This window comes from Aulonocara sp. 'chitande type north' Nkhata Bay, linkage group LG5, assembly GCF_057382095.1.
Source record: "Aulonocara sp. 'chitande type north' Nkhata Bay isolate Kocher_YH1m ecotype deep benthic linkage group LG5, A_spYH_male_GT1.1, whole genome shotgun sequence".
NCBI classification, from domain to species: Eukaryota; Metazoa; Chordata; class Actinopteri; order Cichliformes; family Cichlidae; genus Aulonocara; species Aulonocara sp. 'chitande type north' Nkhata Bay.
The window spans coordinates 26,668,066-26,681,137 of NC_141348.1; the positions used below are offsets into that span (position 1 = coordinate 26,668,066).

A 13,072-nucleotide genomic window follows, 5' to 3' on the forward strand; every position below is an offset into this window, starting at 1 on the left:
TGATAGAGGGGATGAACATCAGAGGGAGTACATGTTCACACACTACTTGGATCTTTAGCTGTAATTGAAATTTCAGTGTCCGTTTCGTGCAAAAAGAGGGGCGAAGCACATGCCTCTAAATGTTATTTAACATTTGATCTACCTTAGTTGCCACATTTCTCAACTACAAAGTGCAATCACAGGCATGTTTTCTTTTTTAAGAGCATATCATAAGTCTTCTGTGTACCAATGTCAGTGTGTGCTTATTTACTAGACAGTGAGGATCGATTCAGGTGTGAGCTGGATTAATTCAGGTGTTTAACAGGCTTGCAGACTAATCCCCATTGTCTTTAAATCCTTGAAGTCCTTACCTTTTTATTTTTCCAACAAAAGAGGACATTATAGTACTGTCATAGAGAAGAATGTTCTCACCTTTGCAGGATTTTGTACGTCTTTGTTTCTTGAAATTGGAAAATTGATTCAACCCCCCACATGACTGCGTTGACGAACATTAACACAACTTTTACAGAAAAGAGCTTCTGCTGCGTCTTCTGCTGGATCCTCCAAGCTTTATCTTAGTTCTAGCCACTTCTTATCTATCACTGTTTTATTTCTGGTGGGGAGGACATTTAACCTTGTCAGCCTCTAGCTTTCCTGCCAGTAAACAAGGTTTATTCAGTCAGAATTGAGAGCAGTGGAGGCCTTGCAGCCCGGTAAACAATCTTTGGAAGCTGAATTTTTCTATTGTTTCTTAATTTCAATAAAACCACATTAAGTATAGATTCATCTTTAAGCACAACAAAGATATTTTATGTTTTAGGTTTGACCTTTTTTGTGGCCAGTGTTCATGTGTCTGACGAGTACTCAGGAGCAAGAGAAAGATTAACTAAGATGCAAAAACCGATTTACATGTTTTTATTGTCCTTGTGGAACAGGTAAACATTTAATATAATTGAATGAATTCTCCTAACATTCAGGGAGGAGAGGTTGGAGTCAGAGTGAGACTGGCTGTTGTGGCCATCTGAATTTTAGCTTGGGTCAGCTTTGCTTTGTTGACAGTCTTGTTGGTGACTCTGTCAGCTTAGTTTCCTCTGAGCTTTATGTCAAATATGAAATGAGTTGCTTTTTTGAGCTGACAGGCTTCCTTCATTGTAATGCACCAGCACACTAAGTCATCACACACACGTTCCCCTACACAGACTAACAGAACCTCAAAGCCATATTTACCCTCAAGATTAAATGAGCTATTTCTTTGTGAAATCAACCCATTGATAGAATCCCATTTTAAGTAAGCTTATATTTTCAACCCCCCAGTGCCCTTAAGGTTTATACATCGACCCTCTACAGTAAGCTTATCTGTGCTCTCTGTCAGCAAGTCAACTGTGCTAGAGCTTGATCTCAGTCACAACCTACAGCATTGTGATTGACTGGACCAATGGATGGCAAGGCCGGGCGGGTGTCAGTATGGCTAAATTAAGTATTGCTGATATGACTGGATCACAGATGCCCCCCCCCCCCTCTCCCTCTCTCTCTCCCCTGACTGAAAACAGAAATATTGACTGAAAAGTGGGGATGGCTTATTGGAGATTTACAGATTGACTGGCTTACTGACTATTTGATTTCAGGGCTGATGTACTCTTTGAGTGAATGGTGATCATTTTTGACTTGCCCTGTACAACTCTAGTATATAAAGTTTTTAACTTTTGTATTATTTCAACTGATTAGAAGTATCTGCTTGTTTTTCTACATAAATAAATAAACCATAACCATTTTCTCTGTTAACAACTGAAGCCCAGTGAGTTTATTGGCAGGTTCACATTAATGCTCCTTTCCGATCTAATGGGAACAGCCTTTGTAATGGGCAATGAATGAACATTTTTAAAGTAAAGTAAAGAAGGGATTGGACAAGGACCCTTCAGCCATGTTGCACAGTTTGTCTGTTTGTTTGGAACGACAGCGCCAGAAGAGCCAGCTTATCCAAGCAGTCAGGAGATGCATAAATCAATCATCTATCAGTCAACTTCTATTAACAGCAAAACTTGAGTCTATAAATCTTGTACATTGTGAGTGTTCATGTACGTAATCAAATGTGTAGTAGTAATAAAAGTACAGTAACTCCCCTGTAACAGTTTACTTTAGCTTAGGTTTTGCTTGAAGTATAGCAGAATAAGATGTTGGTACGTCATTACAGTGAATTTTATATTGAGTTCCAAGCACATCCATAGTACGAGTGACCTACTGTACACTGTTTTTGTACCTGTATCAGTCTTGGGCAGATGACATTGTATTCCCCAGTGTGAGATATTAACAATTTTGCAGCCAACTAAAAGACAATGACATGGTGTGTTTGACTATTCTTCATTCCCCAGGAGCTTAATGTGCGACAGTTGACACTTTCAACAGACAAGGACAAGTATGGTATCCGCCTGAGAGCCGAGCCAGACCACATGGTGCTGGGCAAGAGATTAAAGGGGGCCTTCAAAGCCGTCACTGCTTCTATCAAGGAGCTCACCAGCGAACAGCTTGAAGCCTTCCAGAAGAAAGGTGACAAAAAATTTTAAAAAGTAAATAATCACAAAATTGTTTCAGCAGTGTTGCTGAAAATTAGCGGCCTTATGTTCTGTATTGACTTAATCTTTATGTATCCTTTTTTTTTAATGTTTGCTTGTTTTCTAGCGGTGTTATCAAATTATTAATCAGCTGGCAGTGATATTGCTAAACAAATAATAAAGTGGTGAAGAACAATCAGTTAGTGTTAACGACGAATCCTCGACGAGGAAACCAGTTTATCCTCTGAATCCAAACACTAGCTGGTCTGGAACAGGGTAGGGATCAAAGCAATGCAAGGTATCTTGTCTCTCCAATTATAGAAAGATGAGGAGAGTCTTTGAGGAAGGAGGCAGAAGAGGTCAGCTGGACTGTGGGAACTTAAAATTTCCAATAACTTGCATGTTTGAAGTCCAGCCAGTTGTGAGGCGGAAAGAAGCGATGCATGGAAAGAGACAGATGGTAGAAAAATGTTGGAGAGAGTGCACAGAAAGAAGAAAATGTTTATAGTACTGCAAAGTTACAGTTCATCAATTAAAATCGAACGCAAGCCATGATGTGAAACTGCTTGCTATTAAACTAAACGGAAGCTATGAACAACAGAAGTGGAGCATTTTGTCTGTCTGAACAGTCAGAGTGAATGAATCTTACCATGGAAAAAAGCTAATGGCTCACACTTGAGTTGAGTCCACTTTTAAACTTTTTGTGTAATTTCCATGACTCTGAAAGCGAGAGATTGACCGGTAGGCTAGAAAGTGATTGTAGGTTGTGGCCAATATTCATAACCTATACCTTTTGATGCTATTACTTTCATGAGGTGGAAGAATAATGGTTAAGATAGAAGATGTAAAACAGCAACAAAGCAGGGAGGGACAAAGGAAATTAAAGCGTGGAAATCTCAGATTAGAGAGAAATGAAGCGACTGTTTCACCGAGCCTCCGGGTGAGGAAAAGTGAAGAGGACAGGAGAACACGGTCATGGTTTTTAGTCAGAACAGAGATATGGGTAATTGCTGCCACTGGCAAAATGGAGATATGAACCTGAGCAGATTGCATTTGCGGTATTGTTTTAAAGCTCAGATCTAGTGCGGATGCAGCTAGAAAGACTTAAGTTTTAAGTAATATTAAAATACAAACAAACATCAGTCCAGACCCCAGAAAACAAGAAAACAAATTAAATTTCAAGTTATAAATGAGAGCACTTTATTCATTGTGATTAAAACTCAAATCTCCTTTAGAAGTCCTGTCAGGAGATGAACTCTTCCACCAAATCATGGGGCACATTTATTTAAACAGAGATATAAATAGGTTGAATCATTTTTAACAGTGTCTGCAGCCAGTTTTGATTCATTCACAACACACATCAGTAATCATTATGGCAAACCTTTTTTAAAACACTTAGAAATAATCCATTATCTCTTGCCAGCATAGTAATCCTTGTAAAACTAGATATTAGAATAGAAATGCAGATATTTTGTTGCATTAATTTATTATCAATAATTTTAATCATACACTAAGTATAGTGTTTAACATGGTTATACAATCCACATGTCATCCTTTTTTTTTCCTTAGGAAAAAAAATAATTACTATTTATTGAGATTAGAAAAGAAAAGATTTGTGGTAACCAACATTTTCTTACTTAAAATACTCAAAAACTTTGTTTATCTTGGAATTGATGAACGTTATATTGCTAAATGTATATATTTATGATGAATTATCTGCTTAATTTGCAGGCTCCATAGTGGTGGATGGTCATGAGCTCCATGAGGAGGACCTGAGGCTGATGTACACGTTTGATCAGAGCTCAGGCTCTGCACAATATGAAGCACACTCTGATGCACAGGTAAACCCAGTGCTCTTGGTATTACAACCCTGTATCCAAAGAATTTTGGCCACCGTGTGAAGTTTAAATAAAATGCAAGGAGGAGGTCTTGCAACCTCTTTGCTTTGGCTACCTGTCGATGTTGACTATATTCAGGTGCTCAGTGTAATGTGACTAGATCTTAAAAAAAAAAGAACTACTCTGCTGCTGTTGCTACACCAAGCTGCCACATGCTGTAAATGCATTTATGTTTCTTTACTGTGAGTGTGATGTATGAAATTATTTCGCAGCTAAGTGGAATCAGTATATATGCATTTCCCAGAGGCCCTCTCTAATCAGTGCTCTTTCAACCGCATACATGCCACACGGCTGCAGCTTAATACCAGTTTACTGAGCTGGCTTTTTAATTCTCTGTTGCTCACTCGCTCACACTGACTCTTCAGGTTCCATCTGTCTGACGCTCTGTTCTCTCTCATATTCTGTTTCTCCATTGTTTTATGTGTACATTCACTCATCTTTCTCTCCTTCTATCCATGATAAAATGAGAAGCAGACAGTATATCCTTTACTGCTGCCTGGATGTTGTCTTACATTTTGACACTGTAAATGTTTGGGCAATAGGATAGCAGACTAACTGCTTAAAGATTGCTCTTGTCAACTCTAAATGTTAACCTTTTCAAAGTAATAGTTTGTAACAATGAGGTAAAGGACTGGATGGTTCAGTTTTAAAGTAATTTAATTACACTCACTGGCGCTTTTATGTATATCTTCCTAGTGCTGGGTTGAACGGCCTTTTGCCTTCAGAACTGCCTTAATTCTCTGTGGCATAGATTCAGCAAAGGACTGGAAACATTCCTCAGAACTTTTGGTTCATATTGGCACGATAGCATCAGACAGTTGCTGTAGAGTCGTTGGCTGCACATCCATGATGATAATCTTTGGTTCCACTGCATCCCAAAGGGCCTCTGTTGGATTGAGATCTGGTAACTGTGGAGGCTGTTTGAGTTCTCCTGTTAGAAGGAGCCATCAGAAGATGGGTACTGTGGTCATAAAGAGATGGACATGGTCAGTAACAATACTCGGGTAAACCGTGGCATTTAAACAGTTTAAACGATGCCATGCACATCACCATAAGCAGTCTAAATCATTGATAAAAGGGAGGATGGAGCCATGTTTTCATGTAATTTATGCCATCCAAAAGTTGAAGCGGATTCAAAGTCATCTGATGAGGCAGTGTTTTTCCCAGACATTTATTGCCAAAATTTTGTTGAATTGCAGCCTCAGTTTCCTGTTCTAAGCTGACAGGAGTGGCGTGGCAACCAATGCAATATTTTGTTCCTGTAATCCAAGTTTGATATTTTGTGCATTCAGAGATGCTCTTCTGCATACCTTTGTTGTACCAAGGGTTTATTTAAGTTACTTTTGCATTCCTCTCAGCTGGAAACAACCTGGCATTAGCATTTTTGCTCATGAATTGCCAAAAAGTGTTGGCTGATTAGATATTTCCATTAACAAGCATTTGAACATCTGTAGAAAAAAACATGGCCGCTGTATGTGTATATTAGGAGATTAGTAATGCTTGAAGATCTTTATTTTGTGTGAAATACTTTCTTTTTATGACTCGTATTCAGTTTTTGTGGCAGTTTTTGTATGCCAGGACGAGCACATTTCACCTCATTGTTTCTTTCTATTTAAGAGTATTATTGGAAAACACAGCACACAGTTAACTTGCTGTGCAGATAGTGCTATGTACATTTTTCACAGTTATAGCTACATTAACTAATGATCTTCTCACTTTCTGGATCAAAGTACCTGACATATCTTAAAGACATAAAAGCTTGGATTAGAATAAATACTAATGAAATTAATTAAACCTCCAGCTTAAATATTATTCCAAACATCTGTTTTAATCTAAAATAAAATAATAGTAATAATAATGTAAAATGGCTTTTTTATTTTTTACATTTGTTAGACCTGTTTGAAATATTAAGTTATGATCCCCAGAATTTAATCTTGTTTATTAGAGCGCCACCTTCATCTCAAGTCACAGAAAAACATCAGGAGAGTTCTGTCATAAATTTTGCTAAGAGTTTAATCTTCCCCTCTTCTCTTCTGCTCATGATCTGTTATCATTTAGGTCCTGGTGCTGTTGGATGTCACCCCAGATCAGTCTATGGTGGATGAAGGCGTTGCCAGAGAGGTCATCAACCGCATTCAGAAACTACGCAAGAAGGTGGGGCATTTATTTCTGGACCACTACTAGCTGTGGAAACAAGAGGGACACATAACACACCACTCCTGAATTTTACAATCCAGTGTTTAATAAGCAGAACCTGACGTAGTTGCAACAGCAAAACAAAACATGCCACTAAGGCAGTTTGAGTGGTTTTGCTTCAGATGTGAACTTTTTGAGGATGTTTCCTTTATTTAAACAAACTAAACAATCCCCTGCTTTCACATGTATGATCATAGTCCTTTAAACCACTCCCATTTTAGTTAATCTGATGATGTTTCAAGACTGCAGCGTAGAGTCAAAACAGAAACTTTGCTTTTTGTTATATTTCCGTCACCCCAGTCCTCCCCCCGTTCGTCTTTATGTCTCATTGTATTGTCCGGGCAGTTTTGAAATCTTTCCACTGCAGCGTCACAGTTAGAGGTTTCTCCATCATAAGGCAGGCTTAATGGAAGCTTAATTACAGTCTGGCCCCTTTCAGATTCTAATGTTCGAGCTTTGAAGTGGTCTGGGGAGTAAAGACGGATTAGCCAACAGCCCCTTGTTTTCACGAGCAACAAACAGTTTTTTCCGTCCCCCTATAGCAGTGGTGTGCATTGGCTCCCTGCCAGGTTAAATTCCTCCAGTTATTTCAAACTGAGATCTGTCAGGAATTTTCCACCCTGTGGATGGGAATTAATTTTTAGCAATTCTTGTACATGTTTGGTAGTAGTTTGGTGGGTTGCACCTGTTATCACTGTTTGCGTGGGAGGCAGAGTTGAGAAACAGGGGTCACCATTTCCTTATTTTTAATGGACTGTTCCCCAACTGGAGAGATCTGTTGCTTTATTCCCCCCCCCCCCCCCCCCCCCCCCCCCCCTTCCCACCACACACACTCATACAGAGGCTCATGTGCACTGTACTAGCCCCATCAGGGTAGGATCAGTTACCTTGACTTGGAGAACCCTTTAAACCTTCTTCCTCTTATGGACTTCTCTGTACCTGGCTGTCTGTCCGCCCTTGAGCCAAATATTGCAAATGGCGTGTTTGCAAGAATGTGTGTGCTACACTGTTGGTACATGTGTGTGTGGCCGTGCATGTGTGTGCCCAGCTGCACACTCAGAATAGGATTAGATCAATGTGTTTGAATATGTCAAGGTTATTGGAAGTTTGCGGCATATGATGCCAAAATAAATGGGCTGTCATCCAGTAAAAATGTCCCCTTGTTTGCTTTCACCTTTATTTCTTCCTGTATGGTCTCTGCTTTTTAATCCAGCTATTCTACTCTTTTGTTCATCTTTTCATTTTGTTTGTCTCGTTCTTCCTTTCAGGTAATCATTTCCTCCAGATGTAATTTATTTATAAAGGAGGAAAAAAAACTTTGAAGAGAGTTACTTGTGCTAAAGATTTTTTGTGTCCTTTGCAGTCATTGGATTTGTGCTGTTGTTTGAAGACCCACTGAAGCAAGACTTTTAGCCTGTTTACTCACCTGCTCCAATAAAGAAAACTCTCACTTCTCATGCCACTTGTCTCTTAATGTCTGGTCTTAGGGGCATTTGGTGCCATCAGATGAGATAACGGTGTACTACCGCTCCCAGCCAGAGGGGGAGTACTTGGACTCTGTGATCAAGGCTCACACTGACTTCATCCTGGCTACCACAAAGGCTCCACTTCTCCCCTTCCCTGTCCCAAAAACTGCCAGCGTTATCATAGATGAAAAGACCCAGGTATAAAAGAATACGTGTAGACCAAGCAGGGTTATATATGACTGAGTTTTGTAGCAGCTTGTAGTCTGACACAACCTTAAAGCATTCATGAAACGTGCTGGAAAGTATTTAGCATATACATAATATACACAAGGAGCACTCAAATTGGTGTTACAGTAATAAAAATTTTTTAACTTTGTGTTTAGTGGTTACCTTCTTGCAAATCTCTTAAGTATATTTGTTGCAGTTGTCATGAGACTGAAACTTATGTGTGCTTTTCTCTATTGACTCTTTCACTCTTTGTTCTATGTCTGTTGCAGCTGAAGGGTTCAGACCTGGAGTTAACCATAGTAAAGGGATCTTCGGCCCCTCGGGCTCCTCTAAATGGACCAGCTTGCACATATGTCAACCTCCAGGTGAAGGTCAACAACAAAGAACAAGGTAGCACATGGGGAGAGAATCTGTTTTTCTCCAGTTTAAGTGGTGTAACAGGAAAAACTGTAACTGTCTAATTTTAAATAGAGTTAAAATAAATATTCTCTGCTGATGATTGAGATTATACATATGTGCAACCAAATTCACATATAATATTAAATACAACTATAATATAAATACAGTAACATTATCTTACCTGTGATTTACTTTTAGTAACTGTTTGGCTATGTTAATAATCCTCTTGAACTGGTTTCTTGTGCAGAGGGTGTAGTGCTGTTGGAGAATCCCAAAGGGGATAACAGGCTAGACTTGGACAAGCTGAAGAAAGCGTGCAGCAGCATCTTTGGAACCAATAACACACAGCTCAAATTCTTCAGTGACAGAACTGGTGAGAACTAAACTCCCTTCTTTTTTATGAGAACATTTAATCATGTTATTTAAAAATGTACATCTTCTTTTTACCTCCAGATATTTAATAACAATGAAAATTCTTCCTTTATTACCAGTCGGTTATTTTATCTGTCATTTATTTCACTTTTCTTTTTATATATTTCTGGGTCCTTTATTTTGGCTGCTTTCGTGCTACACTTTAACCATTTTTAATTTTATAGTTTTTCTGCAGAATTTTGACTGTTTTTCTTTTCCACTTTTCTGATCTTCTTCATAGCTATAATGTCAGTAAAAAATAACAGAAAACACGGGTAGTTACACACAGTGTAGCAAACTTTCGCTGTAAAACTCCACTTTGCAGAGCAGTTCATTTTTAAGAGTAAGGATCATTTAAATTATTATTAAACAACATAATATTGTGCTTTTTTCCCCCAGCAAATTGAAATCAAAGAGAATTAATTAATTAATTATTTAGTCATAAAATGGTTCTTTCTGTTAAACTGTAGAGAAAATAAACATTTCATAAAGCCTTCTGACATAAGCTAGAGCACTTTATCATGCGAGAAATGCCAACAGAGCTTAGTCAGTTTTTTGATTTCATTTATCATGACAACAGTAAAATCAACCATTATCCTGTGATAATAAATCTTAAACTAATTTTATCTTTTAGGCCCCAGTCATGCAGGCCTAGAGACTGGTTCATGACAACCACCAGTCGCTAGGGAAAAATGAGTATTCCACAAAGAGGTCTTCTGTGCTGAGACCTCGTTGTGATTGCTGTGGTTGCCATGGACGTAGTTTGTGCCGACTTGTCTGCAAACACTCGACAGCTACTCACTAAGCAGTAACCGTGATGCAAACCTAAAGTGAATACTGCCTTGCCTTCATTTTATCCAGCAGCAGGCAGGGTGAAACAACCACTGACTAACTGGTTAGAGAATAAGCATTGCTCCCTAGCTACAGGTGGTTGCCAGGGGGTCTCCACCAGATCTCTAACTCTGTGTGACTGAGGACTTGTTGGTTTTTATAGATTTCACAAATCATCATGAAACATATGTATATTTGTAACTGTCTGTTTCTCACAGAGCTGACCAGCAAAACGGACGTGCAGTCTCTGACTGGTAAAACTTTGTCAGTGACTGCGGGAACTGCATCACCTGGCCCCGCCCCCTCCACCGACACCATCGCGTGTCCTTATGTAAACCTTCTACTATGCAACGCTCAGCCAGCTGGTGAGAGAAGCAGCCACAGAAACTGAATTTATGTGCACAACACGCTTTTCTCACTTCTAAAGATTAATCTTCGTCTGACCAACGTTTTATTTGAGAGAAATATTGAGAAGATTTTCTTTGTTTTGTTTTGTTTTGTTTTTGTCCTCTTTATATTTGCATTTATATTCGAGATTGAACTAGTTTTAAATGAAAAGTTTGACATTGATTTTGCTCCAGACCAAATTTCCTCCACTGGGGCTTCAAACATTGATTCATATATTTATTCATTTATTCTGTACTTGTGCCTGCACAGCCACTTAAATTAGCTTACCACCAAAACTAAAAATGGTAAAGTGCTTGCCTGTGGTCATCAGCACCACAGGCAAATGGTCATGGTAAATGGTAAATGACCTGTATTTGTATAGCACTTTTCATCAAGATCATTTTTCATTTTTTTTGTAAGTTAACCAGCTGTTGGTGGAGACAGAGTGGCATCTGTCTCCTCATCGCTACCATCAACTACCATGTATATGGATTTCTTGTCAACATTACAGTTATTCCTATTATTTTAAGTGGATATTGACAAGGAGTAACTGTAGCTGTGTTTAGGTTTTTCTTCCATTTCTTCCAAGTCATGCATGCTGGTTGTGCAGTTATGATGCAGTTTTGCTTCTACTGCAGGAAATTGAGTATAATCCAACTTTATCCTTTGAGTCATTCAGTCTGTCCTTTCACCTTTCCCTTCTACTTAGCCAGGATGTTTTTCCTCATCTTTTCCCAGCTGAAGCTTGTATATATGCCCTCTCAGGACAGAACTATCCCTGCTAATAAAAAACATTGTTAATGATGTAACATGTGGTACAGTTCTCTTTAACACCCTCCCTATCTCTTCTAGAGTGCCAATCAGGAGACGTGGGTACCCTCCTACTGGTCAACCCAGTAGGCCAGAATCGGCTTAACCACGAAGGCTTGCTCTCTGAGACTGCCAAAGTTTTTGGCCTCCGCAGCAGGTGGCTCAAACTCTACCTGGATGAGGACCTTACTCAGGGTAAAAAAAAAAAAGATCACTAAAACCATCACTGAAACAGATTTTAAGGCAATTAATGGCTGATAGAGATACGGTGATTCCTCCCACACACTTTCTCATGAAAAGTTAGTAAAAACATGTAAATGTATTTGCCAGATTTTCCTTAAAATACTACTCAGTACCTAGTAGTACATGCAGAAAAATGGCTTCTGTGACTGGAATAGATTTTGCAAATCTGCACATAGGCAGATTTTTAAAAAAAGATTTTCAGCTTGTAGGGAAAGCTGTAAGATTCTAGTTGTGTATGTTGTTAGATGCTAAGCTGTGTATTCTTTATTGTAACCAGTAGGACGTCCAAATCAAGTATAAAACACGAGTTAGTGCATTGTCATTTTTAAAAAATCGAAGCATTTTCCTGAAAGACACCAAGTTTCTTTTAACTGCTTTGATAAAGCAAAGTAACTTTCCTTAGCTGTAGGGTTTTAAAAGTTTTAAAAACTGCTCTTCTCAAATGTAATTTTAGCCATAAATACTTCTGTTTTCCAGAGCTGCCAGCTGATTCTTCAGTCAAATCTCTTGACACCAAAACTCTGTTTGTGAGAGTTCTTCCTACGACCGCTGAGGCATAAATCCACAAACCACCTGAAGAGCATTTGTCTCTGACAGACCACATGTTCCCTAAATGAAGGTTTCTACCACTCAATAGCCCGATTGATGTACGATGGAGTAGCATGGAGTAGCTTCATATGTTTATGATGCTTTTTGAATGCAAATCAGGGGTTGTCTGTCAAATTCAGAACTGTTAAAATGCAGAGTCACAAACAGAAAAGTCTTTGTGTAACATAAACTCAGATGGAAAAAAAAGAAGAAGAACGTTTTGGGATGTCTTTATATTTAAATGGGGGGGTCTTTATAAGAGTCGATGGTCTCTCTCGCTCCAGTTTTCTCCCTGACAACCACACAGGTTTTCCCTCCTCATATTATCCTTGTCTGCAACTGTAAGTAGCTGTTTCTGAAAAGTATCTTGTTAGGTCATATTTAATGTCGACCAAGAAGGGATTTTTCTGGGTGATGGTGTACATTCTCTCCTAAAAAGTGGGTTCACCTCTGTAACACAGTGATGGTTCATACATAACCAGCTCTTTCCAGGTTTCGAGGAAACAGTTTAATTTGATTAACTGTCAATTTTACCAGTGGATGATTTTCTTTATTATGATAATGATGCAAGCTACTTCTCTTTGAGGCTTATTTGAAGGCAGCTTAGTCCAGAGTAATTATTGCTTTGTCTCATAATTGGAAAAGCAAATTTGGGCTATTGTGCTTATACACCATTTTGAATTTAACAGATAAACTCATTGTGCTCACTGCATTGAGAATCCTGTGACAATGGAAAAGGCATTTAAAAGGTGAAATGGGTTTTTGGGCTGCTGTACCTGGGGACAAAAAGGTTCTGCAATGAAAAGAGCAACAAATGAATAGTGTACTATTTTAGGTGACTGAATAAATCAAAGGTGACTTGGAATCAGCATGTTTTTTTTTTTCCTTGTCTCCTTTCTGTTCACTTAAACCTCTTCGTGGCAGTGAGAGACAGAATGTTTCTGTGGGATCCTGCAGTCTGACATTTTGAATGACTGATGTTACTTTCTTTAGCAGCAAGGTCAGAGAACAAATACATCAAAATGCATTACAGATGCTCTCAGCTGTGGTAAAAGTACACTTTGGCATGTGGACTTACTTTGAAAAT

General features: G+C 38.7%; 1 protein-coding gene across 1 annotated transcript in view; it reads left to right on the plus strand.

Annotated features, from left to right (window-relative positions):
• Positions 1–12,850, plus strand: part of iars1 (isoleucyl-tRNA synthetase 1) — a 60,222-nt gene extending 47,372 nt beyond the window's left edge. Inside the window, exons 26-34 of the mRNA XM_086292604.1 lie at positions 2,349–2,523; positions 4,260–4,369; positions 6,485–6,580; positions 8,110–8,286; positions 8,586–8,706; positions 8,963–9,088; positions 10,176–10,322; positions 11,197–11,349; positions 11,875–12,850. Coding sequence (XP_086148730.1) covers positions 2,349–2,523; positions 4,260–4,369; positions 6,485–6,580; positions 8,110–8,286; positions 8,586–8,706; positions 8,963–9,088; positions 10,176–10,322; positions 11,197–11,349; positions 11,875–11,957 — 1,188 coding nt within the window. The 3' untranslated portion in view covers positions 11,958–12,850. The remainder of the gene's footprint in view (positions 1–2,348; positions 2,524–4,259; positions 4,370–6,484; positions 6,581–8,109; positions 8,287–8,585; positions 8,707–8,962; positions 9,089–10,175; positions 10,323–11,196; positions 11,350–11,874) is intronic.
• Positions 12,851–13,072: the final 222 nt, after the last annotated feature.